We start from the raw sequence: 26,300 nt of genomic DNA on the forward strand, positions 1-26,300 counted from the left end.
GTGTCCAAAGTCGGTCCTGCAGGGCCACGGTCCTGCAGATTTTAGCTCCAGCTTGAGTCAACACACCCCTCCGGAAGTGTCTAGTATGCCCAATAAGACTTTGATTAGCTGGTACAGGTGTGTTTAATTGGGGTTGAAGAGCTAAACTCTGCAGGACAGTGGCCCTCCAGGAGCAGGATTGGACACCCTTCGTTTAAATGAGGAGCATGTCAAATGAGCTGCGGGAATATACTATTTTGAATTCCTCACTGTATATTTCAGTGCTTGTAGTATACTACAAAAGTAGTATTCTAAAGTGTCATGGGATTTGTTGTGGGCATTTTCACAGCTTGATACCATTGACATTTTGTGTTTAACAAAGTTTTTTCAGTTCTCTGTCTACTCATTGGAATCTTAATTTATTTTCACACATTTTATTCTTGTGTTTTTTCTGTTAATCTTTCTCACACTTTCAGGGTGGATCAAATTCTTGGGAGGGGCCAGATGCCTGTGGATAAGAAGGTCAGAGAAAAGTTGTTATCTGATGGAGACATTATGGAAGATGTGAGCATGTTGGGAAGGGTGTGCAAGGTAGAGAGACAGGTGAGTTTAGAGACACTCTCTTAAACAATCCATTACACAATCCAATGTATTGAATCATTTCATCTCATTGAATCTTTGAATACCGAACTGGTTTTCAATATGACAGAAATGAGACGTTTGTTGCTTCAACTCCTTTGGATGGTTAGATAATAAAGTCTCTTACAACACAGTTTTCATACTCTGACTATAGTTTGTCCTCTAACAGTGTCCAACAGTGGACATACACTCATCACATGTGATCTGAAAGTAATGATAAGTCTCATTTCTATTTTGAAAGTTTAATTGTGTTTATGAACATCATAAATACAAACAAATATATCAAATTTGCAGTTTTTGAATGGAAATGATTCACAATATATGTTCCAAAATTATATTTACCTTGATTTTTATTGTTTTCTTATGTCACTGTCTTATGTTTGGCTGTTTATTTTGATTATTACATTAAACATAATATTAAACCAGCAGTGCCGTGTTAAGCCTTTGCGGGGTCCTGGGCTAAATTTGTAGCCTAATATAAATATTCAGTGTATATACACGGGGGCACACATTTTTAATGGTCTATAAAGATTAAAGACTGTTGTGCGATATATTTTTTCCTGAACCTGATAGCTGGACTGGAACACGTGACACGTGTCAACACGTGACGTTTTGCCTTCAAGAAAGGATAAGAGCTCTCAATTATGTCTCCCTATTTACCTAATTGTGTCGTTTTCCTTGCTTTTTCCTTTCTTGCTGGCAAAACGTCACGTGTTGACTTTGAAACAGATTAGACTTAAAATTATATGCATCCGTGGTGAAATAACCAGATTTTCAATTCAATACATTTTTATTTTAATGCGAACAATGCTCTGTCCCTTTAATTCAGCGTGTCCAACACAGCAAAAAATAGACTCGGTGCAGAAATGATCAGAAACGACAGAGCTGCTGCAGACTGTTGCTCCTGAAAAGAACTGCTGGCATCCGTGTGCAGTGTGAAAGCTGTAATCCGTTAACATTGGGACATATACACACTGTAAACGGACTATATGTGAAATAGGCGGTAGAGTCATCTATTCGTGATCACACTAGCTGCTTTGCAGATCACTAAGCAGTTCATAGGAGTCATTTTGGACTACTACACAATAATAGAAAGACCTTTTTTATTGCTATTATCACATTGAAACGCCGCTGATGTAAATCTGTGGAGGAAAAAAATTATATTTTATAGCCTACATTGGGAATTTGGGATACACTAGCTGCCTGCTGGGGTGGCAGACGGGGTGGCAATGTCTTTCTTAGGGTGCAGCTCCCATGCCACCCCAGTAGATACGCCCCTGCCACTGTTATATTTTCTTGCGTTTTCATCCGACATGTTGAGGTGACGATGTTGGGGTGTCCGCTGTGACTCTTGATTTGGGTGTGTGACAACAATGCTCAATGCACACATAATTACCTTGGACAAAAAAAAACGCAAAAGAGAATTGTCTCGGTGTTCGGGGCCCTGGGCTGCAGCCTATGTTGCCCATTAGGATAACGCAGCAGCCTTGTAAACCAGTTGTTCCCAGGATGACTCAAACTAGATTAAAGTGATAAAAGCATGTAAAATCAAGATCAATCTTTTTTACCCTCAAACTGTAGTTTATATATATATATATATTTTTAAATCATGGTTAATTTAATATATCAATAGTCCCAGTTTCAGTCAATAAAAAACGTTTAAGAGAAAGCAGCATTCTATCATGGTAACTCTCTAAATAGATTAGCATATTCATGTTTACAGCGATGTATTTGGTATTGGCAGAATAGATCTGCTGCGACGCTGCTGTCGCTGTTGTTGATTATTGCAGTACATTCACTGACAAGCTGCTGTGAACATGTAATACATCTGCTGAACATGACATACTGCTGCCACACCTTTAGCAGGTCTATATCTATACAGGTGGAACTGGGGGGGGGGGGAGACGGTTTATGATTGTTGTAACCAATCACAGAACCAAAATATTTAAATGTTGAGCAATTAAGCTCATTGGAGCAGCAGAAACCAATTAGCTTGAAACATGTAGTACATAATGTGATAGCTAGCAGATAATGATCTATCATCTAGAGTTTCACGACAGAACTAGATATTTGGCCTTTGAGTCAAAGGGTTGAGAGCCACTGTATTAAACATAAACATAATGTTTTCTGACAAACAATATTTCTGTGTTCCATATATCATTTCTATAGGTACAGTCTATCGAAACTAAGCTGGACTCTTTGCTGGATATCTACCGGCAGGTTCTGCAGAAGGGATCTTCTTCTACCCTCACTCTCTCCTCTCTTCCTCCTTTTGGGTTGGATGAGACTTCAGATTATCAGAGCACCATCCTCAGTAAGGATATATCTTGCCCCTCCCAGGTCAGCAAGTCCATCTGTGGCAATCCGAGGGCTCTTCAACTAATATTAGCCCCCAATGAACTCAACCTCAACCAGAACAACTCCACAACATCTTCCCCTGGGCTCAATCCACCCTCTGCCTCACCTTTTAACCCGTCGTCCTTCCAGGTTCCTTCAACCCCATCCATGGAGTGTCCATCAGCACACGGCAGTCCATCACAAATCCTCAACGCCAACAGCTTTCACTCTTCTGTAGGCCACTTTCCATGCATTACTCAACCACCTCCACCTCTTCTATCCACAGCTTCTTCAAAACTTCAACTGTCCACTGTTCCTCCACAACCAGGCCATGCCCACAGCATGGGACCCTCTAGGTCAGACCCTGCCGACTATGCCAAATCCTGCTTTAGAGGAGTCGGGATAGACTTTGGGCTTAACTCTAGTATGGCCTGCAAACTTCAGCAGAAAACCAGATCTAATGCTAAAGAAGACAGTTCTTGGAGGAGACATATAAGCCTGGATGCAGAGGAGGAGATGGACCCCCTTGTTCCAATCTCACCTCTTGTCCCGGTTCATGGTCAATGCAGTGAAGATAGAGGATTGGGAAAATCCCTCTCTGTGCAGGACCTCATGCAGCCTGCTCTAGAGGGTCTAGACACCCATTCTAGTCAGGCTAGTTTCTCCACTAGCATTAGCAGCCAGAACTCTTCAGCTGGGGGCATTGAGATAGGGGTAGCAGGCTGGGGAGAAGCTGATCTCTTCATCAGCGATGGAGACCTGGAGGTCTCAAAGACACATACGCAAGGGTTTGACTTTCTTTCTCAGCCCCCCATTGATGCATCCTACTCCTCTGAGCTGCTTAGGACAAGTACAACAGCTGGTGCTAGTCACAACCCAGCAAGTGGACATTCACCCAATACGGGCAGCAATGAGACTATGAATATGCCACATGTTCGACTAAAATAACGCAATCTCTAATGTGTTCTTAGAAACCGCCTCTGATGGAATGAAACTTTGATACGAGAGCTTATTTTATTTTGGAGTTTTTTGTATTTTTATGAGGGCAAAGTAAATTTAGATAATTTTTTATACATTTTATTAGTTTGGTTTATTTAAAAGAAACGGTTACAATTTCATATAGGTTATCGTACATGACATACCATTGCATGCATTGTTCTTTTTCAGATGTACTGTAAAAAAAAAAAAATCGAATATAATGTGATAGATTAATAATCAACCTGCTGAAATGATCCGAGATGGCATGAACTTCATTGGACTGCATGAACACTGCATGTCTTTAGCATACAGAAACACAGTCACATTACAAAAAGCCTCGTCAAGCCCGAAATGTACAACCTGCCTGTGGGTGGGTGGGGGGGGAGGGGGGGGGGGTCATATCAAAAGTTAATTTACTTTTCTTATGTAAAAAAAAGTGCCAGAAACTTTGAAGGAGACTGATGCTGCTGAAAATTGTACAGTTTTGATAAAGCAGATTAATGTTGAGAAAAGCACCTGATAGTTCCTATGCTACATTAGTTGCTGTTTTTGTAGTTAGTCCCAACTGAATATCCTACCTGTTAGTTTTTTTGAATATAAATTATTAACAACAATAATAAAATAGCAATTATGAATAATTTTAATACATTGTATATGTGTGTAATTTATTATAATTCATAATAAATGTTATTTTATTATTGTTTTTAACTATAGAATGATTATATTTTCTAATAATTTTATTTTCATTGCATATTTTTTATAGTTATTGTTTTTGTCATTTTAGCAGAAAGTACTTGTGTCAGATCTCTCCAAAATCTGACCTAAATACAAATAGCAAAGATGCCTATACTCAAAACATGATTGTGAAAATATATTTTTGTTATTTCTTTGAATAGTAATTTAGAAGCAGACATCAGCGTTCAAATGTATTTTATTTTTGGTTATAAACCGATATACATTAGATAATGGAGAATCATATTCTTGTTAAAGTACATGAGTGCAAGTGCAAACAAGATAGCTCATGCTTGTAAGGAGCGCTGTCGGGGAGACAGTAAAGTGCGCTAGCTACTTTAGCTTCATGCACAGAAGAAATCTATGCACACAGAAAAAGCTACATCACGACACATCAGATCAGAACAGACTAACATAGACTCTTCTACCTATTGGACTAGAAGCTGGAACAGGTAGCTACTATTGTAAGCAAGGTCAAATAAGCAATGTTAGCATGAGGGTTTTGGGATTGCACACAAGCTGGGATTCAGGATAAACAACGCTTACTCCACACTCCCACTAGAGACAGATCTTAAAGTGCTTATAACAATTTAACAATAGAACAAATACCACAACGAAGACTTAACATTCAAACCGAACATACAATTAAACGTAAATATACTTTACTATTGTAATCATTGTCAAGCAGGCACCAGTTTTACTTTTCCTTCTTCTGCTTTTGCGATGCATTGTGATAATTATCCAAGCTTTGTTTATGGAGTTGAGAAGAGGAGGGATGCTGAGGCTGACCCAAGTGTTCGCAGCCCAGCACAACATTCATTTGTTCTTCTGGGCCTTTTGGGCAGATTTCGTGACCTTCCCGGAGCTAGAGGTCTTCTTCTCGACACCCTTGATGACGCCCACTGCTACAGTCTGACGCATGTCACGCACTGCAAAGCGACCTGGGAAATGAATATCGGCAGAAAAACAGCTTAGTTATGATTATAAATCAAGGATCTCCAATCTGTTTCATACTACATTTTAAGACTTATATTTACATACTACAAATTATATACACATTATTAATGTATTAACGTATATAAATTGCATGCTGTACATTACCTTTTAATTTTACTAAACATTTGGAGATGCGTTTACTGTTGCATTTGCAAATTTTCATCACTAAAATTTGGGTTTAAATTGGTCACAGATTTTTTTTTGCCATACTGACCTACAGAATGTTGCTTGGTTTGAAATGACTTCTGTGTGAGCTGTGCTTCATGAATTGATACACTACTGACAAATATAGGCAATGGACCCAAAATTTAGCATAACACAAGTGGCAGACCCCTTGTGCAAGTTTCAATCCTGGCTAAAAGTGCTTTAAAATAAAACTTCAAACAACTATTATGAACTAGTTTGTGCCTGCTCTGGAAAAAGTGAAATATTCTAGAAAAAACACATGGAAAATAAAGGTATATTTGAGGTAGGAGTGATTTTGGTAATGGACTGTTATGTAGTAAACACTAGAGGAATTCACAACTAAAATGAATAAATCCAAATTAAGATATGACCCTTACCAAGAGGAGGATACTCAGAGAAACTCTCCACACACATGGGTTTGCCTGGTATCATATCTACAATAGCAGCATCCCCAGACTTCAGGGACTTGGGATTATCTTCTAGCTTCTTCCCAGAGCGACGGTCAATCTTCTCTTTTAACTCAGCAAACTTGCAAGCAATATGAGCAGTGTGGCAGTCCAGCACTGGGGCATAACCAGCACTGATCTGACCTGGATGGTTCAGAATGATTACCTGACCAGAGCAGAATGTGGATAAGTGAATAGTTTGTAATGACAACAATATAAACCATATAAAAACACCAACTAAGACATTTACCTGTGCGGTAAAACTTGCTGCCTCCTGGGGGGGATCATTCTTGCTGTCACCTGCAACGTTTCCACGTCGGATATCTTTGACCGAGACATTCTTCACATTAAATCCCACATTATCGCCTGGAAGAGCTTCAGATAGAGCCTCGTGATGCATCTCCACAGATTTCACCTCAGTGGTCACGTTCACGGGTGCAAATGTCACAACTAATCCAGGTTTCAGAATGCCTGTCTCTACACGTCCCACAGGCACAGTACCAATTCCTACACAGTGACAGAAAAAGCGCAAAGATAAAATAGTTATTTGAATTCTTAAAATATCCTTGTGGGATTATCATACTTAAAGGTGATGTGTATAATACTTCCTATCCCAATATAAATAGAAAACTATAATTCATTCATTGTTCACACATCTTTACAAGAAGAAGATTAGCTATACTGTGCATATGATCTTAAAGTTTGTTTCAAACAAGTGTTCTTATTGTGACCCTTTCTGTTTGGGTGTCCTTATACCTCCTATTTTGTACACATCCTGCAGCGGGAGTCGGAGGGGTTTGTCAGTGGGGCGGGTTGGAGGCTGAATGGCATCCAGAGCCTCCAATAGAGTCGTCCCAGAGGCACTCCCATCCTTACGAGTGATCTTCCAGCCCTTGAACCAGGTCATCTACAGAGACAACATATTATTATAGCCAGTAAATGGAAGGTTTTTGGCATTTGGAAGCTCTTAGGAAACACAATGTAGAAGTTACATACACTACTGCTTAAAAGATTCTTTTAAACTTCCTATTCCCTAAAGAAAAAAAAGCACAAACATTTCCTCAAAAATATTAAGCAGTTTTCATAATTGATAGTAACAAGATTTTTTTTCTTGAACACCAAAACAATAAATAAATGTACAAATGCAAATGTAGATCAGCATATTAGAATGATTTCTGAAGGATCATGTGACATTGAAGACTGGAGTAATGATATGGAAAATTCAGCTTTGCCATCACAGGAATAAAATACATTTTAAAAATATATTAGAATAGAAAACAGTTATTTTAAATTGTAATACTATTTCACGTTTCATTTTACTGTTTTTTGATCAAGTAAATGCAGCCTTGTGAGCATACTTCTTTTACAAACATTAAATAAAAAATAAATAAAAAATATTTATGACTCCTAATTTTTGAATGGTACTGCATATAGTGTGAATGCATAGCATACAGTAATGCACATAACATTTTATCTGCAAATGATATAAGTATAATAAATAAGAGGTTGGCTTGCAAATAGCTAAATTATGCAAGTGATATTAATTCATATCTAAAACTATTGAGTCTATTGATACTATGATAGAATATCAATATATAATATAGCCCGAACATTTGGGCTGGCCTCCAGCATGTTATCCCCATTCCATCCGGAGATTGGCACAAATGCCACTGTATCTGGGTTGTAGCCGATTTTCTTGATATAAGTGCTGACTTCTTTCACAATCTCCTCATAGCGCTTCTGGCTGTAATTGGGTTCTGTAGAATCCATCTTGTTGACACCCACGATCAGTTGTTTGACACCCAGGGTGTATGCCAGCAAGGCATGCTCACGCGTTTGCCCATTCTTTGAGATACCAGCCTCGAATTCACCAACACCAGCTGCCACGATCAACACGGCACAGTCTGCCTGTATCAAGAGAAAAGAAAGATTGTTAAAATACTCTGATGGAATAAAGAGAACCTTTTTGATCGGCTCTATTATGTGATTATATAAAAACCTGTGAGGTGCCAGTGATCATGTTCTTAATAAAGTCTCTGTGTCCTGGAGCATCAATGATGGTCACATAGTACTTGCTGGTCTCAAATTTCCACAGGGAGATGTCGATGGTGATTCCTCGCTCTCGCTCTGCTTTGAGCTTGTCAAGGACCCAAGCGTACTTAAAGGAGCCTTTTCCCATCTGTAAAAGGTGAGGAAAAAATATATGTTGAGAGAAAAAGTTAGGAAACTAACTGCCTCTGTCAGACAAGAGCAACAGATATTTTCAGTCATTTAACTTAATAGGTCAAACAGCGTTCCAACATGTCACTATTTGTATCACTCCACTGTTTTTTTGTTTATGGAGTTCCAGACCAGATATGTGAGTGGTGAAAAGCCAGGAAATGTTGTCAAGAAATATGTTATTAGGTCTATAAATTGAAAATGGTGTGCAGTCTTGTTTTAGCACCTCACTAACTAAATTGTTTGGGCAAAAAGTGTTTCTTTAAAATTCTTCATTCTTCAAAATATTGTGTATTCCACTCGAGAAACTCATACAGAGGGTGAAAGCATCATGACAGAAAATGAATCTTTGGAGTAATCTTTCATTTTAAGTTATTGGACCTTAAACTTATTGTTTATAACTTATTGTCTGGCTGAATTGATTATAAAGCAAACTTACACTTAAAATCAGTAATTTTGCTGATATTCGGCACTCTTGCTTGTTTGATATTACTTAAGGTCATCTTTATCACAGTGGGCCTCTTTGAATATTATGTGATGACACTACAATAAATTGTAGAAATATTTATTTGGTCTTGCATAGCTGTACTGCTATACCTCTGCAGCTTCCTTCTCAAACTTTTCAATGGTCCTCTTGTCGATGCCTCCACACTTATAAATGAGGTGGCCAGTGGTGGTGGACTTCCCAGAGTCCACATGGCCAATGACCACGATGTTGATATGGAGCTTCTCCTTACCCATCACTGGGCTCTCATTGGGTTACAGTCAGCCTACAACAGGAAAAAGGAAACTAAATAATTCATCATACAAATAAGTTATTTATGGTCTAATTGCGCTCATATGTACTGCAACAGCCACATGATAGCAGCACTATATACTGTTGGATATTTTGTCAACTTTTCTTTATTCAGTTTATTTACAATATCCTGCTGGGTCAAATCGATACTTGGCTAAAAGCTTCTTTTTGTAAAATCAGTATAGCCATAAACCAACTATCAGTGGTTAATATTAAAAAGCAAAATATATATATATATATATATATATATATATATATATATATATATATATATATATATATATATATATATATATATATATATATATATATATATATATATTGTCATATTAAAACCAAACACTGTAGGCTACAGACTCACATAAGAAAACATGATACCTCATCATAGCAGTAAATATTATTTTGGAAGTAGTTATATAAAAGGCTGTATAAATCTGTAATTTGTCTTTTAAAGGAATCTGGTGTAGATCATTTAGAAATGCTACATTGTTAGTACAGCAATGACCTCTAAAATAGGCCTAATCCAATTTTATGAATTACAAAATTCCCCCATTTGAATTAATTAATATTTTAAATCAAGCGTCGGATACTTTTGACCTATATTATTCCAATTTGTGAAATAAATCTGCTAATGTCACAGTATTCTTGAACGCTTGTCTATGTTTTTTTCTTTTCTTTTTTTCTAGCGTTGTCTGGGTTACAATGTAACAGCACGGGCCACCTGCAGTATGCGGCAAAACTTGACATGTCGCCAAAATAAAAATAAAAATAGCCTATTTTATTTCAGAAATTTAAAAGTATTTTTATGGTCTCTTTTAATAATAATTCATAATAATTGCGAAATTCAACTCATACAAATATGACATGGTTATGTAATGTCATGCATGTACAGTATGGATAGATGACACGGCAAGAAAAACGTGTGGCCTGCTCTGCTTGCAAAATAGCAAAGATGCCACTGAATATAATGATTTAATTTGTTTCCACCAGAGACAGTATCAGTTGCATCAGCACCATGTTCTATGTCCTTAGAAATAAAACTCGAATACAGTATGCTACATCATGCATTCGCAATAGGCTACCCAATAAATCACCCGACCGCTATTATTATAAAGCGTTACAGAAACGTAGAGAGGGAGTGTTTTTCAGGTGTCCAACCTTGGAGAGAGGCGCCTGTAGTCCAGGGCAGCAGCGAGAGTCGCGACGATACTGTGTTGTATATCAGATAGTGATGCCTAGGTGCCGCTGACGTCGTCGTGTCATGGAAGGAAGTTTCTAGCTGTTCCAATAGAGGGAGCTGTCGAATAACAGATGTAGCCTACAGTAACCATGTGTCGGTGTTTTGGTTTTCGATGTGTTAAAGGGATAGTTAACCCAAAAATGAAAATTCTGTCGTAATTTATTCACCCTCAAGATGTTCCAAACCTGTATGAATTAATTTCTTCTACTGAACACAAAAGATGTGTTCAAGAATTTGGTTAACTAAACAGTTGATGAGTTTTGACTTATTTTTGACTTTGACTAGTAGCCTGGGAGGAAAAAGTAGCCCTATTCAAGTCAGTTGGGCCTATCAACTGTTTGGTACGGACATTCTTCAAACTTCTTTTGTGTTAGAAGAAAGAGATTCGTACAGGTTTGAGGGAGAGTAAATGATAACATCATTTTTTATTTTTGTGGGATCCCTTTTTAACTTTTGCATGAGATTGTTTCTTTAGCTTCATTGTTAACCCAATATCCTATTTAAACCATCTTTTTTTTTTTTTTTTTTTACCATGAATCCATCATCTATTTTGCAATATTTCTTTTTATGAATAGAATTTATTATTTCATGGTCTAACCCCCAAAATACGGGAGACAAGTCAAATGACCATAAATAGACAAAAAAATGCAACCTGTCAGCGTCCATGATCAATTGATTTTACTTTGTGTTTGGCCAAAATAAGTGATTTTACTCGAAATCCTCCCCTTACCAGACATGAAAAAGTTTGTTGCATCAGTATTATTTTTCATTTTAGTCGCTGAAATCATACAATTAAGCGCAATCAAAGGTGCCCTCAGTACTCTACAGACAAACAATGCTGTTTAAATTGAATTACAAAAAATACAATTCTCATTCATTCTCATTCTCATTCACACAGCACATTCCTCTGAGCATGAGAGCCTGAGCCCTTCTAGAGCCTATTATCCTGCCTAGGCTATACAATAATTACATATGGCATTTGATATATTTTTAAGATGACTATAAGCCAACGCCACTGTGGTACAACTTTGTAAATACACTTATTGTTTGATGACTGTTTGGTGCTGTTATCATTATTACGGCCAGTTAAATCATCTTTCCAGTTGTTATTGCATGCAGTGACTCAAGCCAGTAAATAATAGGCCTACCATTCACCATAAAAATCCCACTGTACCTGCCAGTAACTTTCCAAGAGCCCTGAATGTCAGCCTGAGATGAAAAACTGTCAAAATCTGCGAACATGCCCCCAACTTCGGCCTTAGACAGATAAGCTTAAGCTTAAAAACAAAAGGGATGTGCTCAGATACACTGTGCACTTTATGGGAGACTTACAATGTATTTGTCTGTCTGAGAGCTTTGACAACTCAACATGTCCCTTGTAATCACGTTACAGTTCTAAAACTGTTCATCAGGTTTATAAATGAAATAGTCCCTTTATTTAACTAAAATTGCTATCAGTGTTATGGGCATGATTAATTATGAACAAAGTGTAGCAGGCCAAAACACGTGAGAAACTTTTAGTTCTAAATTAAGAGTTGTAAATAGATCACCATCTGTGTCTTTGTAGTGCCCTCGGATCTCTCATAACGTCTTACTGTATGCTATATAAAGTCCTTTCATATACATCTGATACATGGAACTGAGAGTATGGAAATGTGAGATTCAATGGTTAACTTTAAATGTTATCTCAGTGTATTCACCCTCATAGCATACGTATATCTTGCAAATAATTGTCTCAATAAATATTTTGAGATGTTATTGTGTGGGCTGGTTGTCTATGGAAAAAGCCTATTGTTACACTTAGATGGTTTATAAAAGAATTCCTGTTGAAACTTCAGTCCAAGAACAAGGTTTATTTATATCCCTAATGAGGTCAGGGAAACTCTTACAGCCATTGACATATGCTTGCATGTACAATATACAGCAATTCTCAAAACATTTAAGCACTTTAATGAGTGTTTAAGTGGGGTTTTATTTTATTTTTGTATCAGAACCATGAGTTACCCCTGATTCAGTCTGATTAAATCTGGCCATCAACACTCCAAGTTTATTTTTATATCATCTCTCATTTGCTTCAAACATGATCGTTTTATCGTGAAGATGAGAGAAAATTCATGCAACAGTTTATTTCTATAAATGTGTGAACTGTATTGTAATCCAGTTCTAGCTAATTTTCTCGAATCTCTCTCTCTCTCTCATTCTCATCCTTGCTGCCTCCATGATTGGGTGATATTTTTATAAATCTAGGTCCTGAGGCCACCTGGGGAAAACAGCACCAAATTCAGGCCATGTAACAAACCCGGGCCGAGCAAAAAGGACTTTGACGATGATGCGTCATATCATCACAACTTTCCACAAACAGAAACAAAAACACAGGTCATGACATAATGAAACAGGACTAACAGCTCAACGCCGCAGGCTGCGGACACCTGTTTCATTCATCAAATCTGGATTGAGATGTAAAGCATTTTTTTTCTCCATTGGAAAGGAATATCAAAGACATGGTAAGTGTCCCTTTTCCTTTTTTTGTCTGCCAAAACTATTTCTTTTGGAATGGAATGCATCTGATTACATAACTGAAGTATTGTGGGTTTAGTTTAAGACAATTTCCTCATTGATGCTGGGAAAGGAAAACAGAGCAGATATCTCTAATTAGAATTATTTCTCAGGATAAGCAGTTTGTTGCTATTTCTGAGGGAGCCATAGCAGTGTAAGCTGCTCTGACCTGCAATACACAATCTCAGAGAGCATTTAATTCCAATTAATATAGCTTAGCTATATTAATACACCCTGCAGTTTCTGGAATATTTTTTATTTTACATCAGTAATCACCATGCAGTTTTAAATGGAACTGCATGCTTCGGTTATGCTGATTGTCACTGTGAACAGCGGATCAGCAGAGATAATCTACTTTCAATATGTAGTTACAAAATGCCATCTGTTAGAGGCTTCATATGGTCACACATTACACTGAAATTTACAATGGAACACAGTCCACACCAAGACAAACAGGAGGAGACAAAATGTCTATAACATTCTTTATCATAAATCTTCATGTCATTTTATTGGTAGTTTATAGTGTCAGTATAGTGAACAGTTTTGTTTGCTTTGTGCTCTTTTCTTTTGCTCAGATTTGTTTTGTGTTAATGACATTTATATGCAATACTGTTTTAAACCTTCGCTCCTCCTTTACGTTCAGCTTCTTTTCTTTTCCTTTGTCCTCTGCTCCACTTGACTCATCTCAGAAGCACTAAGATGGTGACCTACTTGTAATTGTCAGGGAGATTAAACTCAGATATGGCAGCCATGTCCCCGAAAATGCTGGTGCACTGGAACCAGTTTGATTTGAGATCCCATAGGCCTATTCTTAGTGTTTATATATATAAAACACAATTTTTTGGATTGCATCTAAATGCACTGTATATTTAATACACACACATACATTTAAGAAATATTTGCATATACTGTATATATATTTATATAATTTATATTATATGTAAATATTTTATATATAAAAAAAAAAAATCATAAATATATTCACGTGTGTGTGTGTGTGTGTGTGTGTGTGTGTGTGTGTGTGTGTGTGTGTGTGTGTGTGTGTGTGTGTGTGTGTGTGTGTGTGTGTGTGTGTGTGTGTGTGTATTTATATACATAATAATTATGCACACATATCACTCTTTACATGATGAGTTCCAGCTCCTCCCCTCTGGATGTAGGTTTGTGGCCCCTAGGTGGAGAACTAGACGATAGGCTATAGTGGACACTTTTGTACCTGCGGCTATAGAATTAATAAATGAAAAAAGTAGGAGATGACATGCATGGTTACTTTATATATTTTAGGTGGATGTTGAGGTTGAGGTCAATCTATCTATCTATCTATCTATCTATCTATCTATCTATCTATCTATCTATCTATCTATCTATCTATCTATCTATCTATCTATCTATCTATCTATCTATCTGTCAGTCAGTCTGTCTGTCTGGATTTTACCTTTTCCTTACCTTGGCTTTTACTATTAAGATGGTTACTCAGGGAGGATTTCGAGATCTTTTTAAAATCAGTGTATCTTTAATACATTTCGAAGCACGCTATATTTAAACAAATTTACATTTTTTGTGCCATTTTTTCAAATATGTAATGTCTATAATAGGCTATTAGCCCCTAGTCCTTATCTGGATTTAGCAGTTACTGAATGGATGAGATTACTGACTTTCCCACGGTTGTCCAAGTATTTTTTTTTTCTCTGCCACTCCGTGCGCGTGCTTGCCTGACTCGCGAGCTCCGGAAAGAAGCAGCGGGTATGACGCTGAAGGAGGGAGCGCGCATGTGGGGATGAGGTTTGTTGAGCTGGTTACATTCACGGAGAAACAAGACATGTAAACTTCGGAATGAGGAATGATGACGACGTCTAACAAGTTTGAGATTGTTTGTGCTTTGGTAATGGTTTCTCAGTTCTTCCTTAAGTCGCAATGAATAAAGTTCAGGTAGGTTTAGACTCGTTTATCCGGTCGTGTTATTTTCATAAATGTAAAGATAAACTTCCTTACAGACACTTAAACTTGTCAAGATTCATTAGGATTGAAGGTGGTTACAGCAGTCATTGGGAACAAATCGACTGTCAAAAAGGAGGGATATATCGTATTTGGACACCTGCTAACTCCTGTAAAACATGTAAATATGTTAATTAAGAATGTAAAAATAACCTGTCAATTGGTTAATGGTCAGGTTTTTCTATTATTATTTTATGTTAAACGTTTTTGGGGAAGTAAACAGTATAAACAATTTACGGAAGGTAATAAAAGTATGAACCTTGGTAACTTATGAGAAAAGGGGATTCTCAGAACTACAAACTTATTTAGTTTCTTGTTGTGTTATCAGTTATGCATGTTTTTATGTTAGATTTCATGTTGTTTACCTAATGTTAACAGCAGTTTAGTGTCAACTCTTACCCTGATGGTGGTTGTGTGGATAACAGTGCTCTGTCATGTTGATAATGGCCAGATATGCTGGAGAGGTCTTCATTGTCCATCTTTTATCAGTACGTTTTACAATATCAAAATATTTTATTAGATATTTTAGCTATAGGTTTTACACTTATACACTCTCTGGCAACCGCACCTGGCATATTTAACAAAAAATGTACAGTGCATCTTGGAAGCATTTGAGAGGCATTACTGTATCATGAATTTACACCAAAACACTGATATGGTGTATAGGCCTATACAATACATGTGGGTCAAATATATTGAGAAAGAGGTATTTAGCTGATGTAAAACACCGACTGACAGCTTTCTTGATTTCTCTCTGCTGTAGGTAAGAGCGGTTGCCACTGTGTCAGTCACACAGCAACATCTGTGTCAACAATTTCAGCCAGTGTGAATGCACACTTACCATGCACCTGGATATACACTGCTTTTTTAGCCCCATTTTTATCTATTTTACATACTAAAATCTACAAATCATTTTTTTTAAATCTGTGATCATGATTAAAAGTGAAAACAAAAGTGAACGGGCGTTGAGAAGTGCATCTCCTCACAGGAACGCCTATAAATCAGACTTCCATTCCATCAAATGCTCATTTGATGGGAGCGCATCAATCAGCTCGACTTCTCCCTTTTCTAATGGAGGCAGTGAGACCCGTGGCAGACCTCCGGGCAACAAAGTGAGCAAAATAAAAAATATATTCTTGCAAATGGATGGAAAACAGAATCAAGACAGTCCCAATGTCACCAAACCCACGTCCCCCAAATTTCCTCTGGATTCCACCCCTTACAGATCCAGTCTGAGTAGTGTCTCCAGTCTAGATACAGCATCCTTCGAGGCACGGAAAACAGAGGATGTTTCCATTGACAAGGCAGCACTGGCTGAGAAGTTCTCAATGACCAGGAAGCTGTTTGAGAGTGGCCTTAAAGAACTGTCTCCAACGGAGAGATCTGTCTCGGTTAAAGTTGTATGGCCTCAATCATTTGAGAGACAAGACAGGAAAGTGTCAGCTACTGGAGAGAGAAAGGAACAACTTAAAGAGCCTGAGGGACAGGCAAAAGAAAGGGAGGATGAGGAAAAAGGGAGAAACGAAAGTGAGACACCACCACATAAGCTGAATGTGTCCATGAATGCTGGGCCGATATCGAGACGTCTGGAGAGTTTTATGTTGGACAGCGATAGTGAGTCGCTGTCAGCTGCTCCCTCCACCGAATCCCACAGTCCCATCAGCCATTCCCAGTCACCCTCTGCTACTAGTGACCATTCAGATCCCCCTTCATCACCAGACAGCTGTAGTTCCCCTACCTCTTATTCACTATGGAGTGATTCTCCGGCTGAAATGTGTTTGCCCAAGTTAAATGGCTCAGATTCACAAAGTACTCCTCTGAATGGAGTCTGTACGGAGAAGACATTACATAATACTAGTTCCAAAAGCAAAGAACATATTAATGAGTTGTCAGAAGATACTGTCTCCTCAGATCCCACTCTTCAGATCCACCACTTGTCTACAAGGAGTACCACTAGTCATGCATCTGTAGCGGATGATTCTGGACTTCAACAACAGCAAGTTGAAGGCAATAACTCTGAGAAGGTTTCTGGTTCGTCCACAGTCAGAGCTGAGCTGGTGGTGGTGAAGACTGAATCATCCGAGAGTGAAGGTAATGAGGAGGAACATGTTGACGATGATGTTTTTGAAGAGGCTGGAAAGGAAAAACAATCCCCAAATCACAATTTTGGCAGGCCGTTGACTGACAATGACGAGCTCCAATTGACATTCCTTGGGAAGGAATCAAAACAGAGCATTAAGGAACATGAGGAGCGCTGGAGGGCGTGTGAGGAATCTGTACAGACTGGAAGAAAGGAAGACCATAGAGGGGAGGGAAAGTTTCTTGAGGCGAACATAATGGAAAAACAAGACGAGGAGGAGGAGGAAAAAGACAACGAGAAAGTAGATCTAAAGACACATCGAACTGAAGAGGAGGCCGTACTGGAGAGTGTTATGAAGGAAAGTGAGCAGAAAGCTCCTAATGTTGAAGATAAACAGGATGATCAGAGGAAAGGAGAAGAGGATGAGGGAGTAGAGGAAGCTGTTGAATCTATAGAGGAGGAGGATGATGAACAAGAGATGGAATATGATGTCTTAGCAGAAAAAGAGAGGCAACAGGAAGATGATCAGTGCTTGATGGGCAAACGATCTTTAATTTGTGGAATTGAGAATGCAGCCTTTGTGGATGACAAGGATAACAGGACCGATTTGGAATGTCAAGTGAAGGAGGAATTCCAGGAATTTGAGGAATTACCAGGACTCCCTGATGAGGAAGACCTCAGTTCGAAGAGAAAGATCAAGTTCTCTACAGCACCAATCAAGGTATGTCTCAACTACTCTTACCTTATATTTGGTAGAAACCTAGCAATTAAAGAGTTTAAAGTAAACTATTTTTTTATTCAGCTTTAGCGTTTTATTTTTGGTTTTGGTTTGTACTCCCTTTGGAATGGTTTAGAAGGTTTTCTTTAGAGCTTGAAGGAATTAGCCTGCCAGCAGTGACCCAAATCTGTTTGCACCTTTATCAGATGCCCATGGCTCAATTCGGTCACCACCATAGCTCTTACATTTATGAAGCATTATGATGGTACTTTTGCAGTTATTATTCAAAGTTTATATGTCAATATCCTACTTATTTGAAGGTATTTGGCACCCACGTCTTTTATTTGTTTTGCTTCAAATTACTGAAGAACTTTATTTTTAGCTCACAGAACCTTGTAGAAGAGACTTGTTTTTCTTGTTTGTAACTTTAATGATTCTTTAGAATTGTGACTTCAACAATGGTTCTGGATCAGTGTAAAAATATGTTCTACCTGGAACATTTAAGATAACAGCTCTCCACAGAGGTCATGTCTGAGCTTGCATCACTTAAGGCATGTAATATCCTATTTCTCTCATGTACTGAAAGGTTTTTTTACTGAGAAATGTGTACAGATTTAATTCCATATCTAGAGACCTCAGTTAATATGACTCAAATCTGAACTCTTTATGTAACTGACAAATAAGATTCTCTGAAACATAACATTTATTGTAAAGGGATCTCAACTTGTGTTTTGTCAGCTGTTCATAGATACTGACTGTTGAGTGAATTTAATCTGTTAGCATACAAGTGAGTGTAATATTGAGGTCAGCCTCAGAAGCATCATTAGATTCAAAAAATGGCACCATCCAAAAATGTACATTTCCAGTCTGATTGGCTGGTTTCTACACCATTTTCAACAGTTCAGCTGGTAAAAAAAAAGTCATTTACAAGGTATCTGTTGATACAATGGGTGAATTAAAGTGCTTAATAAAGCAGTAAAGCAGGTATTCACAAGAAGAACCATATTTGTGAAATCACGTGAGCTTTTTAGACATTTCCTTTTTAACACAAAGTCGGGCGATTTCTACTAATTTCTTCTGTGTTATTATAATCTCTTTGACAATGCTATGCAGATATTTGATTATTTAATTATTTGATTGATTCGATGGGATTTTTCCCATTGTATATATTGTTGTGTAAACTGTTTAAGATAAACCTCCCCTAAACAGCACATCAATTCTAAACAAACTGTGGTTTGTTGATTTATGTCTTTTCTGGCTAGGAGACTTGTGCTAGTCATTACAGATTTTTATACTTTAATCATATAACTGATCAAACCAAAACATACAACTCTTTGATCTAGCAGAAAACAGAACTTGCATTGTGCTGTCATTCATGTGTCTGACTTTGGGACCCCTTGTAAGTAGAGTGCTTTAAAAGGGTCCTGTTTAGGGAAGGAAACTTTTTCTGTGTGTGCCTGTGTGATTGTTGTGCTGTGGAAGCTCATGTCTTTGCATTTTTTTATACCTCACATTTGTCAGAACAAATTAACAAAAGACAAATTAAGTGTATCACAGTGTAGAAGGTGGCAAAAGTCCACCTTTTTGTCCAAAACCAGTCAGTAACTATAGATGTGTGCAAGGGTGTTTCATTCCCTGTGTACTGCAGTTGTTCTCAGGACTCTTAAAAGATTTCTTAAGTTTGGAAACCAGGTCATGTATTTCTTCAGAGCCTCACAGACTGAAGATACCATAGATTTTTAGGTTAGGACACATACCAAGTCAATAACATTTTAGATTACAATATAGCTCAATGCTCAATACATCACTCTCCCCAACATCTCTTCCTCCTTGGTGTGCCCTCTTTGAGTGTGTGGGTTAGGTCATTGTTAGTTCGATTTCAGTGTATTTATAGAAGTAGGATGAGCAGGTGATAACTAAACATTTGTCTTGCCCTAGTTGTTTTCTCTCTAAATTGGGAAACACGGGTCTCCCTTTGTGTACATATAATAGTGCTCCAACATCCCCCCTCCACCCTCGGTTTCTTTATTTGTGGACCTTTAGTGTGTTTACTCATCCTGTTTCCCATATAGGATCAGCAGGAAGTGAGTTGCCTGTCTAATATAGCTTGCAAATGAGGATTTCCCTTCAACAGATGTTTGTTTTAGACATCTTTTGCACTTAAATGAGACAATAGGCTTTAAATATTAGCTCATAAAGTCATGGTTTGATCCCAGATGTTCTAGACAAAATGTTGTTGTCTTCAGATTTTTTTTTCACCCAAAACAGAAAATTCTCTTCACATATAGTTACCCTTATGTCATTTCAAAACAGTATGTTTTCTATTTTTCTGTGGAACATAAAAGAGGAATTTTAAGATTTTGTGTGTGTGTGTGTGTGTGTGTGTGTGTGTGTGTGTGTGTGTGTGTGTGTGTGTGTGTATTCTTGTTCATATTACATAGTGGGGACCAAATGTCCACATGAGGATAGTAAAACCTGAGATCACCTACATTATGGGGACCAGCCAGCGGTACCCTCTTTTCAAAAGCCTTATAAATCATACGGAATGAGGTTCTTTTTTTTAGAAAGTAAAGAGGTTTACAGGGTAGGGGCACTGATTTGACCTATATTATGAGGACACAAAAAGTCCTTATATTGTGGTGTGTATTTAGGTCTCAGGCCATGCCCCTACAATTCTACAATTTTGTATCATCAGTTGCATCAATTCACAGAAATTCTATTTGGCCAACTGAAAAATTTAGATGTGATCAGTCACTATAAAAGTTTAAATTGGAGACCTTTTTTTTTTTTTTTACATTATATACATTATGTGGACATGCTGATGTCCTTGTTATTCAAAGTGCAAAATAAACATACTAAATCATTTTTTATTAAAAGTGTAAAAAATGTGGTGGGTAGGGTTAGTGTGTAGAGGGATGGAGTATACAGTTTGTACAGTATAAAAACATTACGCCTATCCCTGTAAACCACCTATACCAACGTGTTTGTGTTGTTTTCTTGTCTGTACAATGTAAGTCAATATAGTCACCAAACTCAGTTATATGTTGCTGACTTCACTTGTTTTTACTGCACACCAACTAGTTAACAATTATTTTTACCTCTGCCAATTGATCACTTTTACTTATTAGAACTCTTAGAAATGTTATTATGTAAAAGTTCTGATTATATTTATTGATCATGCTGCTTTTGTCATTCTCAATGCTCAACCTGAATGCTGTGACATCTGTTGTTTCTTCCTTATTGTAAGTCATAGTTCACTGACAGTCTCTCTCAGTCCCAGGAAGAAATAGTCCTTGTTCTTGCTAAAAAGCCACAGCTTAAAAGAGTAAGAGAGGGAGGGAGGGAGATAGAAAGAGACACTGTGCTTGAGCATGTTTGGGAAGAAAAGGACATTGTTCAGAGGTGCACGCTTTCTCCATGACAACTACGGACGCTAGACAAAAGAAAGCAGAGAAAATAAATAAAAGAAAGTGAATAATGGGTGTTGTGGTAGAGAAAGAAAGAGGGATGGATGGATGGTGGAAGCAAAAGTGAATTGGTACAGAAAAATGCAGAGGGAATACTGTTATAGTCCAAGCCTGGTGCCAGTATTAATAGGAAGGCATGCCATTGACTGACCTGATTTTTTTTACTGCCTGAACCAGCCACTGAATTTCTGTGGACATGTCATTCAGCTATAGTACTGTGCGGTCGGTCACATTTACCTTTGTACGGTGAAATACTGCCTGTGAAATGTAGTCATCTCAGTACGAATATGTGCAATCAGGAATTTTTGCGCAAGGTAAATCAATTCATCATGCAGATTTCATACCAAATTCAAGTGTTTTGAACTTTGAACATGCAAATTTGCCATGTTTACTAGTAAAAAGCTTCTTAGTAAGCAGTGCTTCTACACTGTTGGCGATATAATTTCTTTGTCTGGGACATTTCATTGTAGTTTTACCATCATGAAGTAAATTGTAATCCTGCAAAATTAAAAAAATATATATTTTTTATGTTATTTTTTTTTTTCTTCATGAAATTTTGGGCACTATTATTTCCCATGTAATTATAAAGATGTGGGGAGCTTTCCAATAGGGCTTTGTTCAATTTAATCAAAATCGGAATGTGAGCATAGAAGATTTTTAAACTACAGAAAGCACTATTTTTCACCAGCCCCTTCAGTGTGCAATCTGAATGCAGTGTGCCTAAATCTAGCGTGAAAACAGAGCGGGATTACCGTTACATCAAAACCCACAAACTACAAAAACAACCCATGTCAATAATTTAAAAGTAGTGTAACATTTTGCTGGAAAACTGTGGACTTTGCATTAATGAACTTGGCCAAAAATAAAATCAACTTCCATGATTTGGGAATATTTTCGATACAGGAGAGCTGAAGTGTCATAGAGCTAGGGATTTTGCATGACCTGTCAAACTATTGTTGCGGCAAAACAGAGAAGGGTCAATTTGCACAAAATCCATTCGCTAGTTTTTGTAGCTAAAAACAAGAGATTTTAAAAAGTTTATATTTTACCTTGAGTGCAGACAGTGTGAGATGCTGCAAAAGACACAAGACATAAGCACAATGGTCTAAGATGTCTGTCTACAGTGTTTACATTAAAAAAAAAATGGCAGCAGTGATTTGTACTCGAGACTCAGGCTTGGTCTTGGACTCAGTCTCGAGACCATATTTTAATGGTCCCAGTCTCGTCGTGGACTTGTGTGCATTTGGACACGGAATTGACTTGTACCCGAACATGTTAGGACTTATTTCAGAGTCCACGTGAGTCCAATTCAAAATATTCATTGTTATTACTTAATGTTAATATTTCTAGTTAATAAATTGATGTTTGACACTTCCAATGATGTGTGGTAAGTGCAACTGCACGTGACTAAAGCAAAGGTAGGACTCAGGTCAGGAAGGTCTCGACTCAGACTCGACCCTCTCTGAACTCAGACTCGACTCGGACTCGACCCTCTCTGAACTCGGACTCGACCCTCTCTGAACACGGACTCAACTCGGACTCGACCCTCTCTGAACTCGGACTCAACTTGGACTCGATCCTCTCTGAACACAGACTCAACTCGGACTCGACCCTCTCTGAACTCGGACTCGACCCTCTCTGAACTCGGACTCGATCTCTCTGAACTTAGACTTGACCCTCTCTGAACACGGACTCAACTCGGACTCGACCCTCTCTGAACTCGGACTCAACTTGGACTCGACCCTCTCTGAACACAGACTCAACTCGGACTCGACCCTCTCTGAACTCGGACTCGATCTCTCTGAACTTAGACTTGACCCTCTCTGAACACGGACTCAACTCGGACTCGACCCTCTCTGAACTCGGACTCAACTCAGACTCGACCCTCTCTGAACTCGGACTCAACTCGGACTTGACCCTCTCTGAACTCGGACTCAACCCTCTCTGAACACGGACTCAACTCGGACTCGACCCTCTCTGAACTCGGACTCAACTCGGACTCGACCCTCTCTGAACTTGGACTCGACACGGACTCGACCCTCTCTTGAACTCGGTCTCGACTCGGACTCGAATGAGCTGGTCTCGACTACAACACTGAATGGCAGTATGGCACATTCCAAACCAGATGAACAAAAATCAGCACAACCTACGCCATAATCATTTATGCAAAGATATAGTGCCTGCAAATATCATTATTAAATCCGGCTTCTAAAAGAAATAATGTTTCAAGATCACGATTAAAATCAAATTCGCAATATTGATAAAAAAAATCTTTATATTATTTTGTCCTACTTTAAAGCATCAAAAGGCATGCAAAATGCAAAAAAAAAAGTCTTTCATATAACTGCTGCACTGAATTCCACATGTTGTGGTTTTTATATCTGGAACACCACAAAATTGTATTCTTTATTAACTGAAAATCTTAATATCCTGCCTAACTCTTCAAGTGTTCTTGAGAGAAATAGCAATGCATGATTTGTTCACAGATCAGATGGACTCAGTTCTTGAGTTCAGCTCAATGAATGGTTAATCCAGTCTTAGCCATTAAAGGGGGGGTGAAATGCTGTTTCATGCATACTGAGCTTTTTACACTGTTAAAGACTTGGATTCCCATCCTTAACATAGAAAAAGTTTTAAAAACTAATGTTGGACATTTGATGGAGTATTTCTGTGTCAAAAATACTCCTAGTATTTTTTTCGAGTATGGCTCGGCTTGACGTTACTAGAGCGGAAGGTCCTTGTATGGGCTGTACGGGTAGCCTGGCTCTGCCCTCCTACGTACTTCCGTTCAATTTTTACCGGTCCAATCAGCGAACAGAGGGAGTGGCTGAGAAAGATGACGTTGATGTTGAGCGCTAGTTTGAGATATAGTTCAGTAATGGCGGCGGAGAAAGATGCAAACTAAACCATTCATAGCATTGTGGCACCGCTGCCAAATATCCAGAAGTTAAGGCCCCGAGCAATAACAGTCTTTGCTGGGGTTTGTTGGTGGCCCTCCAACAGGGTAAATTCGGGAAAAGTTTGATTTTCCAGATCGCTTCGTTAGTGATGAAGGAGTTGGCTGAAGCTTTTCGGACGGTAACTGTTTCTCTTGGGGTGGAAAGGTATTGCCATCATTTAAGTTACAGGGACTGGTCAGTGATTTTATTGCCGTCCGTCTCTCACCACCCGCATAAAAATCCCTGGCCGAGTTACCTACTGCTTTTGACAAACGCAAGGTCGTGTTGATGTAATAGCTGTCCGAATCCACATCTCTGAGTTTTCAACAATATATCACTTCAAAATTCACTGTTTGTAATCATTTTTGACCACTGCAGAACACCATACGGTTACATTGCTGTTATTAGGATGCATTTCTAGACTTGTATTTCCTTAAAATGCTGGCAAGTATTTAGAAGAGCAATATATTTCATCACCGCTCAAACAAATTAAAATAAAAGCACTTAAACATTTGAATTGGTCCGTTATTTATAGCAGCATTTATTATCATACCAAGCATATGACATTTTATTTACAGCATACAATGATGTTACGAACCACGTGAGCGTCGCGTTCCCCATCACAAAACTCTCCTCTCCTCCGTGGCGTCAATAAATCACAATCCGAATGCACGAGTTTTAGGTTTTATCCTATAGTTTATTACTGAGGTGGCATGGATTTCCATGAGTGAAACAGGCGAAGGGCGCATGACGTACGTCACGACCAAACATTAGCGATTGGTTATGGCAGATCCAGAGTAGCTCAGGGCAGATAGTTTTAAACCTCAACAGGGTGCCCGCCTTCGCGGAAATAAACCCTTGCCAATGGAGAGTGGCCAGACTCTATGTACAAATGAAATGTACAAGAGTCTGGTAAAACCAGGCTACTGTACGGGCTCTTTTCCCGGTAGGGTGTGCGCGCGTGTGACTAGAGCGAGAGAGGAAATGCACGCCCGTAAACACTCACTCAGCTGCAGATCCACTCGTCCGTGAACACTTATGTCGCGCGCCATGCTCCACTTAATTCCTATGGGTGACATCAAGCAAATTCAACGCTTCAGCACAGCATTCTGGGAAGGCAGCGCTGCATTTGAACCGATTTGAACGCAGAAGTGGATCTCCACCGTTCACTGTTGTCAGGACTAGGGATGGGTATCGTTAAGGTTTTAACGGTATTACTACTCTTATCGATACTGCTTATAGGTCCGGTACTTTAACGGTATTCTTATCGGTACTTTTTGAGATTTATATATATATATATATATATATATATATATATTCTAGTAATCAAATGTAAAATAACACTGCATAGTTTATCATAAATAGCCTAAATTAATGCTTATTAAAGCTGAAGTTATTCATCCAAGAGCTGTGAGTGATTTTCTCTGTGCATTCGGTTGTTTAATTCGCAGTAATTCATCAGCATGTTTATTTACACTGCTGGCTCTTTAAGACAGATGTGCAGATCTATAGGCGACTGATGATAGGCAGATGCACTACACTTTCTCCTGACTATATCCATAACAACTACGTCCATTTTAGACATAAACTGTGTTGTGTTTAAGAGACTCTCCAAGCCGGTCATTTTGACATAAATGTTTGTGTACATTTGATCATTTAGATGCGAGTGTGAAACCGAAAGTGTAATCTGCTCGTCTCGTTGCGGGCTGTTTCAGAGCGCGCGCCGATTTGGGAACAATCTCTTGCGGACATTTTTGTGCTTTTAATCGCTCTTTTTATTATTAAATGCGTCACACAACCAACAGTAGCTAGACTATATTTTACAACAATCACTGATGGTGCTGATTCTGTCATTACGTTTGAGTTTTAGGGAGAAATGACAGAGTTGCTGCAAAGGGAATTAAGTTGCGCTAGGCATAAATATTATTTTTATATTCTTTGGAAGCCAAAATCTAAAATAAAATTAGACTATCACAGATCTAAAGTGTAACCAGGC

General features: G+C 38.3%; 3 protein-coding genes across 11 annotated transcripts in view; 2 read left to right on the forward strand and 1 right to left on the reverse strand.

Annotated features, from left to right (window-relative positions):
* Positions 1–4,224, forward strand: part of kcnq5b (potassium voltage-gated channel, KQT-like subfamily, member 5b) — a 186,296-nt gene extending 182,072 nt beyond the window's left edge. For both annotated transcript variants that reach the window (XM_067441470.1, XM_067441469.1), the window contains 2 exons: positions 456–582; positions 2,788–4,224. In XM_067441470.1, coding sequence (XP_067297571.1) covers positions 456–582; positions 2,788–3,903 — 1,243 coding nt within the window. In that variant the 3' untranslated portion in view covers positions 3,904–4,224. The remainder of the gene's footprint in view (positions 1–455; positions 583–2,787) is intronic.
* A 622-nt stretch (positions 4,225–4,846) lies between these two features.
* eef1a1b (eukaryotic translation elongation factor 1 alpha 1b) lies at positions 4,847–10,597 on the reverse strand. Its single transcript, XM_067441472.1, has 8 exons — positions 10,468–10,597; positions 9,111–9,283; positions 8,293–8,472; positions 7,905–8,201; positions 7,050–7,200; positions 6,544–6,800; positions 6,225–6,459; positions 4,847–5,606 (listed from the first exon to the last, which is right to left on the reverse strand). The coding sequence occupies exons 2-8, from the start codon at positions 9,252–9,254 to the stop codon at positions 5,482–5,484; spliced, it is 1,389 nt and encodes a 462-aa protein (XP_067297573.1). The 5' UTR covers positions 9,255–9,283; positions 10,468–10,597; the 3' UTR covers positions 4,847–5,481.
* Positions 10,598–12,876: 2,279 nt separating this feature from the next.
* The window catches only part of ppp1r9alb (protein phosphatase 1 regulatory subunit 9A-like B), a 30,912-nt gene continuing 17,488 nt past the window's right edge, over positions 12,877–26,300 (forward strand). For 5 of the 8 annotated variants that reach the window (XM_067441477.1, XM_067441473.1, XM_067441478.1 and 2 more), the window contains exons 1-2: positions 14,894–15,034; positions 15,864–17,901. In XM_067441477.1, the coding sequence (XP_067297578.1) occupies positions 16,033–17,901 (1,869 nt within the window). In that variant the 5' untranslated portion in view covers positions 14,894–15,034; positions 15,864–16,032. The other 3 variants (XM_067441474.1, XM_067441475.1, XM_067441476.1) reach the window with 3 other exon arrangements.

This window comes from Pseudorasbora parva, chromosome 4, assembly GCF_024679245.1.
Source record: "Pseudorasbora parva isolate DD20220531a chromosome 4, ASM2467924v1, whole genome shotgun sequence".
Taxonomy (NCBI): Eukaryota; Metazoa; Chordata; class Actinopteri; order Cypriniformes; family Gobionidae; genus Pseudorasbora; species Pseudorasbora parva.

Coding starts and splice junctions, on each gene's coding strand:
- eef1a1b (XM_067441472.1), bottom strand. CDS start 9,254: ATGGGTAAGGAGAAGCTCCATATCAACATCGTGGTCATTGGCCATGTG. Junction 8,473..9,110: donor TTGAGAAGGAAGCTGCAGAG/GTATAGCAGTAC, acceptor CACCTTTTACAG/ATGGGAAAAGGCTCCTTTAA. Junction 5,607..6,224: donor CTCTGAGTATCCTCCTCTTG/GTAAGGGTCATA, acceptor TTCATTTCCCAG/GTCGCTTTGCAGTGCGTGAC.